Source organism: Nymphaea colorata, chromosome 13, assembly GCF_008831285.2.
Source record: "Nymphaea colorata isolate Beijing-Zhang1983 chromosome 13, ASM883128v2, whole genome shotgun sequence".
NCBI lineage: Eukaryota > Viridiplantae > Streptophyta > Magnoliopsida > Nymphaeales > Nymphaeaceae > Nymphaea > Nymphaea colorata.
In genome coordinates this window covers 573,649-591,678 of record NC_045150.1, presented here as the reverse complement: position 1 = coordinate 591,678, position 18,030 = coordinate 573,649, and the positions used below count along the sequence as shown (strand labels likewise).

At 38.7% G+C, this 18,030-nt stretch overlaps 1 protein-coding gene across 1 annotated transcript; it reads left to right on the top strand.

Moving 5' to 3' along the window:
* The first annotated feature begins 15,736 nt into the window (after nt 1-15,736).
* Nucleotides 15,737-17,157, top strand: LOC116266977 (uncharacterized). Its single transcript, XM_031648525.1, has 3 exons — nt 15,737-16,258; nt 16,564-16,749; nt 16,873-17,157. The coding sequence occupies exons 1-3, from the start codon at nt 15,737-15,739 to the stop codon at nt 17,155-17,157; spliced, it is 993 nt and encodes a 330-aa protein (XP_031504385.1).
* Nucleotides 17,158-18,030: the final 873 nt, after the last annotated feature.

Genomic DNA, 18,030 nt, shown 5'->3' with positions numbered 1-18,030 from the left:
CCCAACCTCAAAAATTAATATGAAAATAAAGAGCCCCAAGCCATACCCTCATTCTCACCGTTCATTGGTATATAAATAGAAAGATTATAATATCATGCTTGGATAATATCAAAACAATATTTAAGAAAAGAAAGAATGCATGATTCAACTATGGAATGAAATCTCATCTTCTCATGTTCTCTGTGCACTCGAGCATAGCCTCTTGACTCTAGAGAGTGAGAGTTATCTCCTATGGCCATGGGGAAGTGAGGAAAAGAGAAAACGAGAGAAGCAAAATATAAATGGAAAATCAAGCAACTACACATAGATAATATATAAGCAATATTCAAGGAAAGAAATAGAACATGATTCAACAATGAAATGAATTTTTGTTTTCTAAGTTCTTTTTCAAAAATCTCAATTCCTTTAACGCTCAAAGATGTTCCATCAGCGACAAGTACATTTGATTCTTTCTTGGTTGTCCAAAATTGGTCAAGGATGATATGTTTGGTGTCATATGAAAAAATGCATTGGAATTTACAATGCACTGGAATCTAAAAGCCAAAGAATCATATCGAGAGTGTTGGAGATAGATGTCATTGTTGCTAGTGCTCCGAAATTTGATTCCTTGATTATGGGTTGAAGAAACATCATGATTTGCCTTAACGTTGTGGAGATTGACGTAAGATCACATCCTTCATTTTGAACATTTGCAACCTTGCTTTGATCAAATTGTCCAGGGATGTATCACCCACCTTGAAGATATGAAGTTCCTTGGTTGTGTTGCCCGCCTTGAGGATATGAAGCTCCTCCTTTGAAAATGTCCTCCATAGTTTCATGATTGTACTTTATTATTGTTCAACTTTGGAGAACTAGGTCTTATATGACCCGGTTCATGACAAAAGTGGCAAACAACATTATATTCTCATTTATTTTGATTTTTAAACCGAGGGGGTCTAAAAGATCTAATGTTGATTCTAGGTCTAGAGGTAGCTAAAACTTTTTCTTCTTCTTGCTTGAAAATAAGGACACTATCCATTTCTGTAGATAATTTGCATTCTAGTTTCTTCTCTACTCAATTTCGTAAGAAGTTCATAAATGAGTAGAGGGAAGGCTAAAGATAGTAGGACTGACCTTATTTGTTCAAATTCGGGTCGTAGTCCTTAAAAAAATTGAAAAAATCTAAATTAAACTACTTCATCTCTTTGAATCTCATGACACTTGCAAGCCTTTCCTAGTTTAGGACTAAGTTGATCTAACTCATTTCACACACTAGAGATTTTCATAAAATAATCTCTAACATTTTTCTCTCTTTGTTTGATATTTTGAGTTTTTTGAATCAATAGATACTTTCAGATCATATCTTTTAGGGTAAACATTTCTTCGAGATATTCTCATATTTCACTTGTTTTTTATAATACATAAGATCTTGGGTGATTGTAGGTTCAATACTTCCATAAATCTTTTCTTTAATCCTAGAGTACTTGGCTTCCTAATCATATCATTTTTTATAATACTTATTCATAGCATTTTGTCTTTCCTCCCCATTTAATTCTTTACAATCTCATTTTCTACTTTTGTTAGTTTCAGAGGAGGGATGGATGTACCTCTTATGAAGCCCTATAAATATTTTCCTTTGATGTGTATCTCCAAACATTTTGCCCATAGCGTCTAGTTGGTTCCATCAAGTTTGTATGGAACATGATAGCTTCCTCCTTTGATCGAAATTTTGGAGTCCTCCATGTGGGCAAAATTTTAAATAACAATCTCGAAGGAAGTCAAGAAAAAATCATTGTAGAAGTTTCACCAAACCATTGGTGAACAACAACAGTAACAGTCTTCAAGAGATGACGATCAAAAACAAGAAAAAGGATTTTACTTCTTCAACAACCAGAATTTGATGCAAGCATGTACTTGGAGTACGGAGAAGGCAACTGCTGATTTTTGGCAAAACTGTTGATTGTATTTGCCAAGAACGTGAACAGAAAATATAAACAGTTTGTGCTCCTGGTGGCCTGTATTTGATTCAATCTCAGCAAAAACCAACCTAACAGTCACTAATGAAGCATATAACAGAAATAGGCACTAAGCCAAATGAAAAAGTATAATCTTTTATTCAAATAAATATTGAATGGCTGTAAAACATAGCTTGAATTTGTACAAAGAATAGTATGCTTATTTATAAAAGAGGGAGGGCTGAACTAGCCGTTGGGACTAGTTCCAACGTAACTTGCCAACGGCTAGAACATAAACAAAAAGTAAAACAAAAAAGAAAATAAAAATGTTAAAACCTAACTATGATAACATCTAACTAAGGCATCCTAAATACAAATATTAACTTATATTCATACATGTAATATACATACGTAAATATAGGTAATATCTGTATACATATACCCTATTTCTTAACATTCACAACCCATGTAAAGCATCCAATTGGCTCTTGAAAGACTGTGACTAGGCCGAATGTGCTTCCTGCAACTTTCTATGGTCCCCTTGGCCCTTATTTCTTCAATTATGCTCTTACGGTCCACAATGGAATTTGGAGAGAATCTAAACTAGCGTATCATCCTCTTGTCTCTCAAAGGAGGTCGCCTCGATGAAAGAGAGGATTGCCATGCCAAGCATTGATCCAGAATTTAGCATGAACACCGTTGTGAATAAACCACTTAACTTGGGATCTAATGTTTTTTCAAGCCACAAACATGTGGCGCCACATGGGAAAACATCTAGAGTCGTAGTTGGTAATCCATGGGCTCTTCTGATTCGTATATTTGGCTCTAATAATGCTCAACTAGTGACATTCCTTTTGCAAAGCTTTACATACCAAAGCTGCTAGAGAAGCATTGTTAAAGTCTGGAAGCCTTCTCAGTCCAATCCTACCCTCCACTTTGGGAAGACATAGGCAAAGCCATCTCACAAGACGCTTGTTATTGGATCCTTCATTCTCGCCCCATATGAAATTTGCACAAACTCGTGTTCTTTCTTACGAAGGATAGTGGGTGGAGTTTTAAAGATGAGACTCCAATATTGGGGAATAGAGCTGACGATATACCTAACAAGGCATGCTTGCCCATCATAGATAGCAGCCTTTGGTTCCAACATGAGAGATTTCTAAATTTTGATGGGTAGTGAGGAGCAGTGGCTCTCTAGCAAGTCACTGGTGAGAAGGAGCACTGATGTTTCCATTCATTGGAGGCTTTTATTGTTGGGATTTTTCCCCTCATGCATATACAAAACCAAACATATATACCTTAAAACAGGATAATGTTTATGCTAAATCATTGAAATAAACAAAACCTTAAACTGAAGCGGAAGCGTACCTGAATCCATTTGAACTGGTGCACGGGAAGATCACAGTAGGGTCTTCCAGGGTCTTTGCGGTGCACGTGAGGTCTCAATCAGATGGAGAAGAGGAAACCCTAGAAACCAACGTCTCAAGCAACCATTGCACGACCCCAGGGACCACTACCATTTTTTAATAAGGACAATTACGGATTCCACTCATCAAAGAGTCCGTAATTCCGTACCGATATCTATACATTTCAAAATTATCCCATACCATATAAAATGACGTAATATCCCGAAATGCAATCACTTAAGCGGATATTTACATTAAGTCAGTCATAATGTCTGAAATTTCTCATAGACATATGCTGGCCCACCAAATGATCTTACAATCTCCCACTTGGGCCAAATATGTCTTAATACATTCAGACGTTACACAAAAACCTTAAGAGCTCATAACTGCTATCTTATTAAACGTCATTTCACCAATCTCGTCCATGATCATATCAACATAGAACCAAAGCGGCTTTCGCTATATCAAAATTAGTTAAACCTTTAATGATCACAAATGTTAACATACCCAATGACATAAATCTGATATGGATGTATAGCATGAGAATTACATGCAATGTGATTACAACATGTCTATTCTCAACTGGTCCAACTTTAAAACCTTATGGAGATCAAAACATAAATACAGAATGGAACCAAAGAACTTTAAACTTTATTCTGCAGAAAACTGAATACGTGTCCATACATTAGAACAAACAAAATATAAACTCCCACTAAACCAGCACATCATCCAAGGATAACACCCACATATAAACATGTTCTTGAAAGACCTTATGTGTTAAACCCTTGGTAAGCGGATCCACAAATCATAGAGTTTGTCCTAATATACTCTAAAGACACCTGACCATTCTGTATCTTCTCTTTAACAGCCCAAAAACTTAATGTCGATGTGCTTCGACTTTGACAAACTGTGGCTGTTATAAGAGTACATGACTGCTGAATTATTGTCACACAACAACCTTAGTGGTCTTTCTATACCATAAATAATGCGCAACCTCATGACAAAATTCTGCAATCACAAAACCTAATTAGATGTCATTGTCTTGGCACCCAGCAAAGTCAGAACCTGAATACCCAATGATCTCCCACTGGTCTGACTTCCTGTATGTGAATATAAAATCTTATGTTTTTTGTAAGTACATCAAAACTCTTTTTTGCTGCTTTCCAATGACCCATACCAGGATCACTTAAGTATCTGCCTAACATTCCAACGATAAATGCAATATTCGGACGAGTACAAACTTGAGCATACATAAGGCTTCCCACAACAGACGAATAGGGAATCCTTTCCATTTCCTTAGATTCGATTTCACTTTTAGGGCACTGTTTGAGACTAAACTTGTCTCCTTTAGCAACTGGAATATCTCATGATTTATAATCTTTCATGCCATATCGCTGAAGCACCTTATCAATGTAGGCCTTTTGTGATAATCCAAAAATACCCCAAGAACAATCTCAAAATATTTAGATCCCCAATACAAAAGATGCACAACCAAGATCTTTTATGTCAAACCGCTGTTGACAAAAATCTTAGTTTCATGCAATATGCCCACATCATTACTTGCTAGCAATATATCATCGACATGTAAAACCAGAAAGCTAAATTTACCCCCACTGAACTTTTGGTATACACATTCATCAACCATATTAGTCTCGAAACCAAATGGAACTATAACTTGATGAAATTTGTAATACCACTGACGGAAAGTTTGCTTTAGCCCATAGATGAATTTTTTCAATTCGCAAACCATTTTCTTTGCATCACCTAAAACAAAGTTTTCTGGTTGCACCATATATATCGTTTCATCAATGTCTCCATTTAGAAACGCTGTTTTAACATCCATCTGATGCAGCTCTAAGTCAAAATGAGTTACAAGTGCCATTATAGTCCTGAAAGAGTCTTTTGACAAAACTGAAGAGAAAGTCTCTGTATAATCAATGCCTTCCTTTTGAGTAAAGCCCTTAGCGACAAGACATGCCTTATACCTTTTGATGTTACCTAATGAATCCCTCTTGGTTTTAAATATCTATTTATAACTAATGGGTTTCACACCTTCAGGCAAGGGAACAACTTCCCATACGTCATTATCCATCATTGACTTTATTTCTTCATTCTTAGCATCTATCTACTTATGAGATTTAGAACTATTTATTGCTTGCTGGAGGTTGATAGGATCATTCTCCATTAAGCCCATATCAACATCATGTTCTTGGAGATGGACAAAATCATTTGAAATTGTATTTCTCCTCTCTCTAGTGGATCTCCTCAATGACACCTCTACTTGATTTTCTTGAGGTTGTTGAATTTGTTTTTCAGTATGAAGATCGACATCATTGCCTTCTTCTGAATATGTTGATAGAACAATGACAGGAATGAATACCTAACTATTGCTTACAACATCTGTATGAGTGGACTCAGGTCCCTCTTCAAAGGCAATGCTCCTAACCTGATCACCTCCCCCAAATTCAATATCCTCAAAGAAATGGGCATTTCCCTTTTAAAGAAAAACTTACTGAATGAATTATAAAACTTGTAACCCCTTAATGTTTGTTCATTTTTCCTTTATACATTCAGTACAAACATTAAAGTCTGCAAAATCAAGGGACTCAAGAATTCCTTTCGACATAAGCCTTTATATTCTATTTTCAGAGATATGTCCTAAGCGCCAATACCATAACATAGCAGAATTCTCTTTGGCTAATTTTCTTTTAGTACCACTAGACATAACATGCAAGGTTTCATTATATAAAACAACCATATCAAGCAAATAAAGGTTATCGCTACTATACAAAGAACCAGTGACAATCAAATTTGAGTACAGAAACAACTTAAATTTACTTCCTCCAAATGAACAATAATAACCAAAATTTGTTCAATGAGGAAATAGGAACCAAATTCCGTCTAAAAGACGGTACCACATAAGTTTCTGTCAAATTCAAATAGCAACCAGTCTTTAACAATAACGAAAATTTGCTATGGCTTCAATCTTCGCCTTCTTGCCATTACCCACATAGACAGCATTATTTGACGTTCGACAATTTATGCAGTCTTGCATAAAAACACTTATGTGAGTAGTAGCACCCGAATCTATCCACCAAGTGTTTCTGGGTACTGAAGTTAAATTAACCTCAAAACAAACCAAAGTGAGAAGTGTACCCTCCATTTCATGCCATGCGTGATACTCAGTACAATCCTCCTTCATATGACATTCATCCTTGCAAAAGAAGCAGCCTGATAGGCCTTCCTTATGCTTCTTTTGTTTCTTAACGGATGATTGGTCAACTGCAACTTCTTTAACAGTCTTTCTTTTCTTACTTGAAAAAATTGAATCATTTAACTCAGGAATAGTACTCAAAATTTACAAATATCATATAAGCAGAACTCACTATACAAATAACAAACCAAAGCATGCTCATAATCAATACATGTACAAAGATGAAACAACAAATATAAATGAATTTAAACACAATAGCCCAAAACCTATCACAAGGTACCAGTGCAACGTTAATGTCTAATCTTTGGATTGAAATACTAACTGCAAATGGTATTCTTGGTCAACAATGAATATAGATAATTAACCTTGTCAAACAACGAGTCTATCTTTGGATTGACTCGCTATTCACATGGAAACCTGAAAAATTATCACATATTCATTGCCCTGTATATTTAAACCTGACCAAGCAACAATCCTCCTTTGGGTTGATCATTGTCCGCATGGATCAAGTATACCATCATCTAATGTTCAAAACAGGCAAATTCGTACAACAGAGGTCACTTTGGCGACATAAAATACAAACTTACTCATTTCAAACAACAGACATTGCCAAAGATCAAATTCATAATCCAAACATTCATCTAAATACACCCACAAATTAACAACATGCAAAAAATGATGCATAAACCAAATTCACATACAAGTTTGCCCTACATTAAATCCAAAACCAAATGATTCAATGATGCGATACATACAAAATTGTCTTACATTGAATCCAAAACCAAATGATTCAATGATATGAGCCCAAAAGAGTCCAAAATTTTGTAAACCGATATCATAATTGTGCTTAAGTGGGTCAAGAACCACTGAATCGGCCTTAAAGTGGCCCTTATCGTTCTTAAACGGCAACTTGAACACCCACATGCCCCTAAATAGGGCTGAACCGGTCTAAAAATTGGACGAACCGGTCAAAAATAGATCGTATCGGTTCCAAAACCCACTAAACCGGTAAAAAAATGGCTAAAAACGGTTCCAGAACTCAATGAACCGGTCTGAAAAGCCCTGAATCGGTTCAAAACTGGATGAACCGGTCCAAAAAAGATCTGAATCGGTCTCAACATGTCCAAACCGGTTCTGAATCGAGTTGAATCGGTCTGAAACTGAATGAACCGGTTCGATTGTTTTCAGAACCGGTTTGACAATAATGAACCGTTTCACCGAATGGATACAGACAGGACCCGACCCAGTCCAAAAAATTAAACGCAGGGGCTCGGGCGCGAGGCGGCAATTTTTTTTTTTATTTTTGAAAAACTTGCAGCCGAAGAACCATATGGGGAACATGCGAATGGAAAGAACGCACAAAATCACCAAAAATCAACGGTTTAACGAAGAACAAAGGCTCTGATACCAAATGTTGGGATTTCTCCCCTCATGCATATACAAAACCAAACATATATACCTTAAAACAGGATCATGCTCATGCTAAATCATTGAAATAAACAAAACCTTAAACTGAAGCGGAAGCGTACCTGAATCCATTTGAACTGGTGCATGGGAAGATCACAGCAGGGTCTTCTAGGGTCTTTGCGGCGCACGTGAGGTCTCTCTCAAATGGGGAAGAGGAAACCCTAGAAACCACCGTCTCAAGCAACCATTGCACGACCCTAGGGACCACTACCATTTTATAATAAGGACAATTACAGATTTCACCCATCAAAGAGTCCGTAATTCCGTACCGGTATCTATACATTTCAAAATTACCCTATACCATCTAAAATGACGTATTATCCCGAAATGCAATCACTTAAGTGGATATTTACATTAAGACAGCCATAATGTTTGAAATTCCTCATAGACATATGTCGGCCCACCAAATGATCTTACATTTATCTCATTGATCTCTTGGCTTGAGAGGTTAAAATCTGATGAATGAGCTTTTTTTTAGCATTGATGATCAAACCTGAGCAGTTCTTAGAATTGATTAGGCAGTTCTGCAGGTTTCCAAGATTATGTCTATTGTGGGACAAGAAAGGCAAGATGTTGTCAACATAGAGAAGTGATGAAACCCTTGGGCACCTGTGTCCAAAGATAGGAATATCTATCCTCTTGTTGGCTATCTGATATTGCATACTGCGAGAGAGAATCTCCATCTTTATAATAAAAAGATAAGGTGAAAGTGGGTCTCCTTGCCCAAAGCCTTTACTCAAAGAAAACCATTCCCCTTCCCACCATTAATGTGGAGAGCAAGGACACTGATGTTATGCATGCATGGACCCTGCTGATCCATGGCCCATAGAAACCTAAGTGCTTCAAAGAATTGAGAAGGAATCTCCAACTTACCACCCCTTCATGGGCTACCAGAAAAGTATCATCCTTAGCTTTGCACATGGGAAATTGCCTCTATTATGCAAGCCCTGCAACTAATAAAATCATTGGCTCCATTCTTACTCCATTTCTGAATAGCTTGACACACTTCCTCCATCCTTTTGAGGAGCCAAATCATGGGCAGCCTTGCTTATACATCTGCCACTTGGCTCTCACTAAATCAAAATAGTCTTTATGCTAGGACCAAAAGTTATAAATTTGAAAGGCTGGCTTACCTGTTGGCCTGTTACTGTGAGCAGGAAAAGACAGGAGAATATCATTATGATCAGAGGTTGATCTTAGCAGATTTTTTTAGCCAAGGAGCACACTCTGGGACTTCTAACCAGCAATTAGAAATGAAACAATGATCAATCATGTTCATCACATTAGTCGACTCCTCTCGATTATTTGTCCAAGTGAATTCACTATCAACATCTCTAATTTCCTAAAGGTCGTTGGCCTGCCAGAATCTTGTGAAGGCTGTGCAATCAGCCATCAATGTGATCTCTGTTAGACTTGTCAAATAAATTAGCAATAGCACTAAAATCCCCTCAGCGAGCATAAGTCTCCCTGATCTACTGAACGACATCACTGAGCTGAGAAGTGTTGTCGGATACGAAAATCTGGGTGGAGATAGGTTCGTATCACAAAAAACCTTTTGCCTAAGCAGCTAAGAACAAAATTAGCCGTGATCCAATGCTTAGCTCTTCCCTCCTTATCAATTGAACTTCTGTTGGGTCTGTTGGGTCCTATGACATCAGAATTTTTGCCCATAGGCCTTTTGAAGTGATGCTGGAAATCATATCATAGTCACAAAATTTAAACTTGAGACATAGAAGACAACATGGTATTTATCAAAATTATAACTGTGGCCTTTGTGGGTTTAAACCAAATGAAGTAGGTCTCGTTGAGACGCTATGTTAGCCATGCCACGACAGTTCTATAAAAGGAATGCCGTCATGAAGGCGGAAAAGAGAATGAGGCTAGTGCTCCCTCACCCAAGCACTAATTCTCCTTGTCAATGCCATGATCTGAGCTGCCCGCTTTTCATTTTCTTACTCTTTCATTTGCTCTTGATAGAAAGGAAGGAATTACTAAAATCATGTTTGTTTGGACTACATAAAGGAAATGATAAGATATAATTTATATTATTTTATAATAATACCCCTGCACCAAACGAGGGAAATGGAGGAGGGGGCATTGTGAATAGTGGTAAAAAGATAGACAGAGAAGAGACGAACTTGAAGAAGCTTTTTTGCTGCGATGGTTTACGTGAACAGTGGTAAAAAGAGACTCTGCATAAAAAAATGCAGTTATCATGTAAAATCTTGTTCATGCATGCATAGAGAGAAAGAAAGGGCATATAGGTAAAAAGCCATAAATCATTATTTTCCTTCCCAATCCCTCCAATTTGGAGGGATTGGATTTATACTAGAGCTTGGATTTACACTAGAGCATCATTTCCATCTCCCTTCCCCCCCCCCCCCCTTTCTTTTCCCTTCCTTTGCAACTAAACAAGTTTTTTACTTTTCTTTCATTTTTTTTTTAATTAATCAACCAAACAAAAGATTGATTGTTCTTTCATTTCTTTCCATTCACTCCAAAAGGACGTTAGTTGATGACATGTCTGCCCACAGTGGTTTGAGCAAAGAAAATATGTATGCATGGTCCAGTTCCCCTTTACCTTGTTCTCCTACAAGTGTGGTGACAGCTGCAAAAGCACATCTGTGTATGTACATACTATGGAATGAAAAGGCATTTTCTGCCATTAACCTCCTTGATCTCCATATCCAGCTTCCATTCATCCCGGACCATCATCCCACTTGAAACAATGTTCACCCACCAACTCCATCGAGTCCCACCCTACCAGCAAGGAGGAGGCCCCATCAGGGAGACCTCCACTCTCGCCAAAACCCTTGCCGCAGATCAGACCTTCTCACTTTTGCCAAAACCCTCTCTTTATTATTTCATGTGTCTATGTTGAAAGTAAATTTTAAACCTAATACATTTCAAAAGTACAATCTATGTTGAGTGACTGATGGAGATCGTGGAGCACATGAAATGCACTTTAGATCACAATGAGAAAATTGTCCCACCTAGTTATTTGGCAAGATCTAAACATTGCAGATGTTCTTTTCTTAGGGGTTAATTTACAAACTTGTAAATGTTATTAAAGATGTTTGATTTCAATAAAATTTGAAGAATATTTTTATGTAGCGAAAACATTATCTAGTAAATTGTTCCTGTTAAACGACTTGTTGGAAATAAAGGAAGAAAAAAAGCTACCAAACAAAAATTAATCTTCTCTTCTCCCACAAAAAAGAAAGCTGGAGCCTACCTCGACTTTTACATACGATGTGTGAAGAGACGAACATGCACTACAAAAGAAACAGATTCACCAACGTATGGAAAAAAGGCCGTCAGTAAAAGTCCTTTTTAACCGGTGATGTTGCTGAAGATTGAGTTTCACTGATGTCCGGAATCTGAAGCCCATCAGATCGTTTGGGTTGAAGTGTCCAAGTGTTGGAAAAACAGTGATCATTTTGGAGGCAATGGGAGCAGTAACAAACTGTACAAGGTCCCTTTTTTTATTTGCTGTATATTACCCCTAGGGCTTTTAGTCATGTTTTCGACAAAAAGATTTGTTGTTTTCAAGCTTGGATTTAATTCCCTAAGATAATGAGTTGAGAAAGAACCCTTCTGTCACATATGGATCTCAAGTTGTGGATCAGATCCGATTAGGTCTAGTTGTCACATTAGATCTAGAAACTCATCGTGGGCCGTTGACCCAATTGAAGTAGAATTTACACCTGTTGGTGTTGGTCTAAAGACGTTCTAGAATTTGTAGGTCGGTTCAAAAATCGGATTATATGGGTTAAGATTGGGGATCATAAAATGAGAGATCGGTTTTTGAATTTGAGAAAACGGGAACTAGAACTGCTTTATTTAAAAAGTTGAAGGCATTGAGCCTTAGTCAGGTGGACCAAAGAGCGGATAACAGATCTGATTATAAGGCTGAACCTTTCCAAACCTGATCCGTGAATCTACAGAGGCATAAGGATCTGCCAACAGATACGTGGATCGGACCTGGATTGAAATTCAGAACCAATTGGAACAGACCCACGTTACAGTTCAGATTTATAAACTGATTAATTGAACCAGGATTTGAGTAACATAAAGAAAACTGATCCCATTGTGCTTCTTTTGGAAACAAATTTCTTTAAATATAAAACCGGAAATTTAAAGTTATGAAATCAATTCTGTCAAAACGAAAAAAAGGAAGGTCGAAATCTGGAAATCAGATTTCAAGACCCAGATATATGTTGAATCCAGTGGAAATTCTATTGGTTACGAATACCGACTACGGAACCAACTTGATTAGATTTGTTAGAGGTTTGATCACCTGATCATCAACAATGAGCCTGGTACTGGGATCTATTTGATATGAGGCATCCCAGAAACCGATCTAGACCAACTTTCCACATTCAATGAATCCTAAAACTGATCTATCCTCATCTCTTTCTAGCCCTATATACTCGAACAACAATCAAATCATGGAAAACTTTATGTCTGCATACTTTTTATTTGATGAATTTTAGTTGGTAATGTGCATATATAAGGGGTTTATCTGCTCTAGATGTCATGTGTTTGACGTAATTTGCATAATGCATAAATGTGAAATTGCATGTATTCATGTCACGTCTTGCTTACGTTGAAGAGACATAATTGTGATTTTGGCATGCATAAACATTCTTGCATATGGTATGTTGAAGCTAGTTGATATTGCTAATACACTTCAAATTCGATCTTGAGGAAGACATGTAGAATTTATTTCTTTAGTGCATGGGCAGTGTCGAATAGTGTGTGGCATGCTCCTTGTTATGTTTTATTGCCCCATGCATGCATGCAGGGCGGAGCCAGAATTTTTTCTAGGGTCAGGTCAAGACGATTTGCGGGTCGGGCTAGGGTCGGACCAGGGTCGGGCCAAGAGGAGCGACGAGGAGCGACCGGTCGGGTCAAACTAAAAAAATTTGATTTTTTCAATGTAAAAAAAAAAAAAAATCCTGGGCTTACCCGGGCCATGGCTCGCCCCCCCTGCATGCATGTGAGTTGAAGTCACATGTAATATAGTTATTGACTAACTTGACCTTTAAAATTAAGGTCCAATCAGTTTAAGGGGCTGTTTGGTAGTTGGAACCCTCTGTTAATGTTCCATGAATATTCTAAAGATTGGAACAAATTTATGAAATACTAAAACTAAGCATCTAAGCATCCATGAGTATTTAGGGCACATTTATGGAACATTCACACATTATTTTATTTACCAAATAACCCCCACAAGAATAAGGTAGCACATTATCTCTCATGGTTTAAAAAGGCAAAAATAACATTGCTCTTTCAACTAAACTGTAGGGCGAGCAAAAGTTCTCCACCTCTTTCAGCTGTGGCTGTAAGCCATTACACAAGTTACCTATAAGAATTATGCACGTTCCCCAGCCATGAGATCAGGGGCAAATTAGGTACGGTTTTTTTTTTTTTTTTTTTGGGTGGGGGGGGCATATAGTGTAGGGATCGACTATTAGAGGGACCTATGATAATACTGTATTTTTAATTTTTACAAAGGCCAACATGAAATTTTTAAAATTTTTTAACAAGTAAAATTTCATTTTTCCTTGTTAGTTGTGAATAAGATTCTAAAAGAAGTGCAGCCTCATGACCCTTTATTCTAAATAGTGAAATAGTGTCAAGAATTGTTGAGACGAGATTTATAGTGTATCTTATGTTATACATACAAAGAAGCTAATATGTGTCCTGATTTTGTTGTTCATGAGCCTTTTCAAGGATGATTTGGAGTGACCGGTATTACCAATCTACATGGTCATTCGCTTCGATTGATTGATGAGGATCTAATTGATGTAGCTTAACATTGTGCTATAGTTAATTAATGCGGTTCTAAACCGTTCTTATATAAAAAAACATCATTTTTCAAAATCTAGGAGGTCAGGTGACAGTCCGTTTGATTTATCTAATCAAGTTGGTCTCACTAAGGAAGACATTAAAGTCAGGTGACAGTCCGTTTGATTTATCTAGTCAAGTTGGTCTCACTAAGGAAGACATTAAAGTTGAATTCAAACCGATAGGAACTATTTGGCACAAAAAATTAAATATATGATCTTTGAGGGCCCTCTTTATATTTTTTAATTTGGTCGCTTTCTGTATCTTTAAATGCTCATTGGAATTAAAGATTGTGCATGCATATAATCAAATATGTAAAAGACTATGGACATGTTGGATTGACATGCTTAAACACCGTTTTGGAGGCAAAACAGCGTCAATTTCGCCTCCAAAATGACATTTAAGTGACGGGTGTTCGGTCGAAACTGAGTTCTCTCTTGCATAAGGATCACTGATCCATTATCAACTGTGGTTGCCCCAAAAGAAAAAAAAAAGGCTCAAATTCCATTTTTAAACGGGCAGCCGAATTTTAAGGTGCCGCTGAAATGTTGACAAATAAAAGTTGCTTATAATTTTTTTAAATAATTTATTAGTTAAATTATTAACCAGAGAGAGATGGCCTGCATCCGTCGACCTGAAACCCTCACCGGCGAGGGTTTTAGGCATGAAACCAGAGAGAGAGAGAGAGAGAGAGATTCAAGGTTGAATCCGTCGAGGGTTTCAGGCCCGTCGAGCGGTCCAGGGATTCAGCCTCTACCGCCACTTGAAAGCAGAGAGAGAGAGAGAGAGAGAGAGAGATGGCCTGAATCCTCGACGTCGATCGAGAGATTCAGGCCTCGACAGAGCGGTTTTTTTCTGGTTCTACCCAGTACGCATGCAGCTCTCAGCAGAAGCAAGCGACACACTGGGAATTTCGTTAGAAATTAGAGCCGAGATTGAATCGTTCTTGAGCGTTTACCAGGCCACCGGAAATATAGGCATATGGGCAACAGGTGGTGGAGCTTCGGTGCTATATGTTATCAAACAACGAGACCTCCATTTTGAGTAATCATTTTGTCATTAATTCTTAAAACAACCTCTCACACGCTTCCATATAATGAGTTGTAATTTTTGAAGATTTTTTTTTAAGAGGCTAAAACGCGGTTATTTGTTAGGGCTACCAACAAACGTAGAATGCCCTCATCACCAGATGGTGATGCCATGCAGCCACATGAGATCATGTGATTGGTCATTCCGTCGTCATCACGAATGCCTTGACACTTAAGTCACCCTCAACCAAAACTAACTTAATCTAATAAGAATAAAAACGACCTTCCTCTCCCAATAACGCATCACTTACCCACATGACTTGGTAATTTTTGCATGTTGAATTCATAAATCCCAAGTTACTTATGACTATGTTTTCCCTTTTTCAAGAGCATTTGAGTAATTTAGGCACTTAAGATAAGGCTGATATGCACATGCCTGTTATTTGTGCACCATCTAAAGGCCCATATACATAATAGGTACCCCTTAACGATGGGTCAAAGAGATACCTATTGTTCGGTCCACCTGGGACATGTAGAGGAAGAGTTCTTTTAAAAATTTCAGAAATAAAAGGCACTTTTATGGGATGAAGTTAAAAACGGGTTGGTCAAAATGAAAATCTAGCTGACGTATAACGAACATGTTGAGTTTCCGTTTTCCTCCGCCACCGGAATCGGAGGCTGCGACCCTCCTCCCGGGTTCCTTCTCGCTTCCCTCACTCTCCTCCATCACTTCCCAAGTGTCCCACCCTTCTTCTTCTTGTAGCACGGAGAAAATTAGAAGCCGCGGAACACCAAAGAGCACGAGATCGGTTCACGGCGTTGGGGGTCTGAAAAATGCATGCCATGACAGATTCAGAGGAAACAAGCTTCGGCGAATCGTCTCCAAGTCGGTCGCCGCAGCAGCCCGTCTACTACGTAGAAAGCCCCTCCGGCGACTCTCATTATGGGGAGAAGACGTCGATGTCCTCGACGACGGTGCTCAGCCCAATGGAATCACCGGGCCGCACCTCCACCGCCTACCGCTCTTCCAGCGGCTGCCGCTCCCCCACCAGCGGCCGCCGCTCGTCCACCGGCAGCAGGATGCGCGTCTCCTTGAAAACGGGCGCCAGCAGGGTCCCCTCCAACGAGACCTCCGACAATTGCACGAGCGGCAAGAGAGACAATCTCTGGACCCGCAGCACCATTCCTACAATAGAAGAGGAAGGCCTGCTTGAGGAGGAAGAAGACCAAGAGAACGGGAGCCGCCGAAATTGCTACTTCCTCCTGTTCCTCCTCTGCATTCTCCTCCTCTTCTCTCTCTTGTCTCTGATTCTTTGGGGAGCCGCCCGCCCTCAGAAGCCAACCATCACCATGAAGGTTGCTTGGAATACTTGATCATCGTTATCTTCTTTCTTTAAGCTCTATCCAGTCCCCATTTGATCATTACCGCATAATAATTGGTACACTAGAATGCCCTTACAAGGGCTTCAGACATTCAATCCTTTCGCACAGATTACTGGTGTTGATCTCGATTTTAGCAAAGCCGCTAAGTTCTATGTTTTCATCTGCACCACCATCATCTTGTTCATCAGCATAAGTAGGACCTTTGAATTGGGCAGCTCTTTTGAGGACTCAATAGACAACATATCTCACACTTTCTTGGCAATTTTTCGTTCTCGCAGAGTATTAGCTTTCAGAGCTTTTACTTACAGGCTGGGTCAGATGCATCCGGCGTACCAACAATCATGTCGTCTGTGAATTCGACTTTAATGCTTGTTTACCGGAACACGGCAACGTTTTTCGGAGTGCATGTTTCTTCTTCTCCGTTCACCCTTTGCTACTCAGAAATGAGTGTCGCCACTGGATGTGTAAGCACCGCACCTCCCCCACAAGAAGAAAGGAGCGAGAAAATACCATAAAGAATCTTGCATGATTTCTTTGCTTACAGCTTTTTTGGGGTTCACTGATTTGGGTTGTTTCGATTGTGGCAGATCAAAAATTTCTACCAGAGAAGAAGAAGCGAGAGGACACTGAGTGTGCCATTGCAAGGGGACAGAGTTCCCCTTTATGGAGCCGCTTCTGCTTTCACCACATCTGGGCAGCCAGATCACAATATCCCTGTGAATCTCTCCTTTGTTGTCAGATCAAAAGCTTTTGTTTTAGGTAGGCTCGTGAGACCCAGGTTCTCTATTGAGGTTCAGTGCTCAGTGGTGATGGATCCGACCAAGCTCGGCACATCAGTTTCTCTGCACAGCTCGTGTCAGTTGCTTAACTAAGCAAGCAGGCCTCATGCTCCAATCAGGGTTCCCATGCAAAGAAACCATAATTGCACAGTTTCTGCCCAGTTTTCTTTTAAACCAATCTTCTCAAGTTTCTTTTCAAAAGTTTAACCATGAACTACGTGAATAATAATCCAAAGTTTCATGGTTGAATAAATTCTTTAACATTTCATTTTCCGGTTTCCAGCCATGTAGTTCGCTCTGCAACATCAACTTTTGGAAGAAATGCAAAGAATTGATTTCTGAAATGCAATTCACAACTTTTATGGAATTCAATTGCAATTGCTGTCGAAGATTGGAGTGGCAACAAGCAGGTGCCCAAGAAAGGGTGGCGTTACTAGATGTTTGGCTTCACATTATCTACCGTCAGTAAACATGCTTCATTGACCTCCAAAATCCCTTATCTATGTAACAGCTGCCCAAAAAGATTGAAACACGAATGACCCAGGAAAATTTTGGAGTAACAGTAACTGAAACTCAATTTATTTTGTCAAGTTACAACGGCTTCATTCTATGTACACTGACAGTATTAACCCATTTCACCACCGCAATTGCAAATTACTTTAGAAACGATTAAGGCACTTCCATGATCTTGTTCTTCTACTCAGCAAACTGAGGACCATTCAAGTTCATGTCTGTCATGTTGAAAGCCTCTAGTCCTAATTTTGCTCAGAAACCCTCACTCATGGATCACCAAAAGCACACTTGCATTGGCATCTTTATGCATATGATCGTATCTAGATACATGTTGACCCAATCATCCTAGAAAAGATGGGTGTAAAATGGAACATAGGATGTCACTACAGACCACAACTAAGATTAAGAAACCAAAACCACAAACTGAGGTAATCATTTTACTTACGTCAAAAG

Excerpts from the sequence above, each read along its gene's own strand:
- LOC116266977 (XM_031648525.1), top strand. The coding sequence starts at position 15,737 with ATGCATGCCATGACAGATTCAGAGGAAACAAGCTTCGGCGAATCGTCT. Across the intron at positions 16,259-16,563 it reads AGCCAACCATCACCATGAAG|AGTATTAGCTTTCAGAGCTT; the intron begins GTTGCTTGGAAT and ends TCGTTCTCGCAG. Across the intron at positions 16,750-16,872 it reads TGAGTGTCGCCACTGGATGT|ATCAAAAATTTCTACCAGAG; the intron begins GTAAGCACCGCA and ends CGATTGTGGCAG.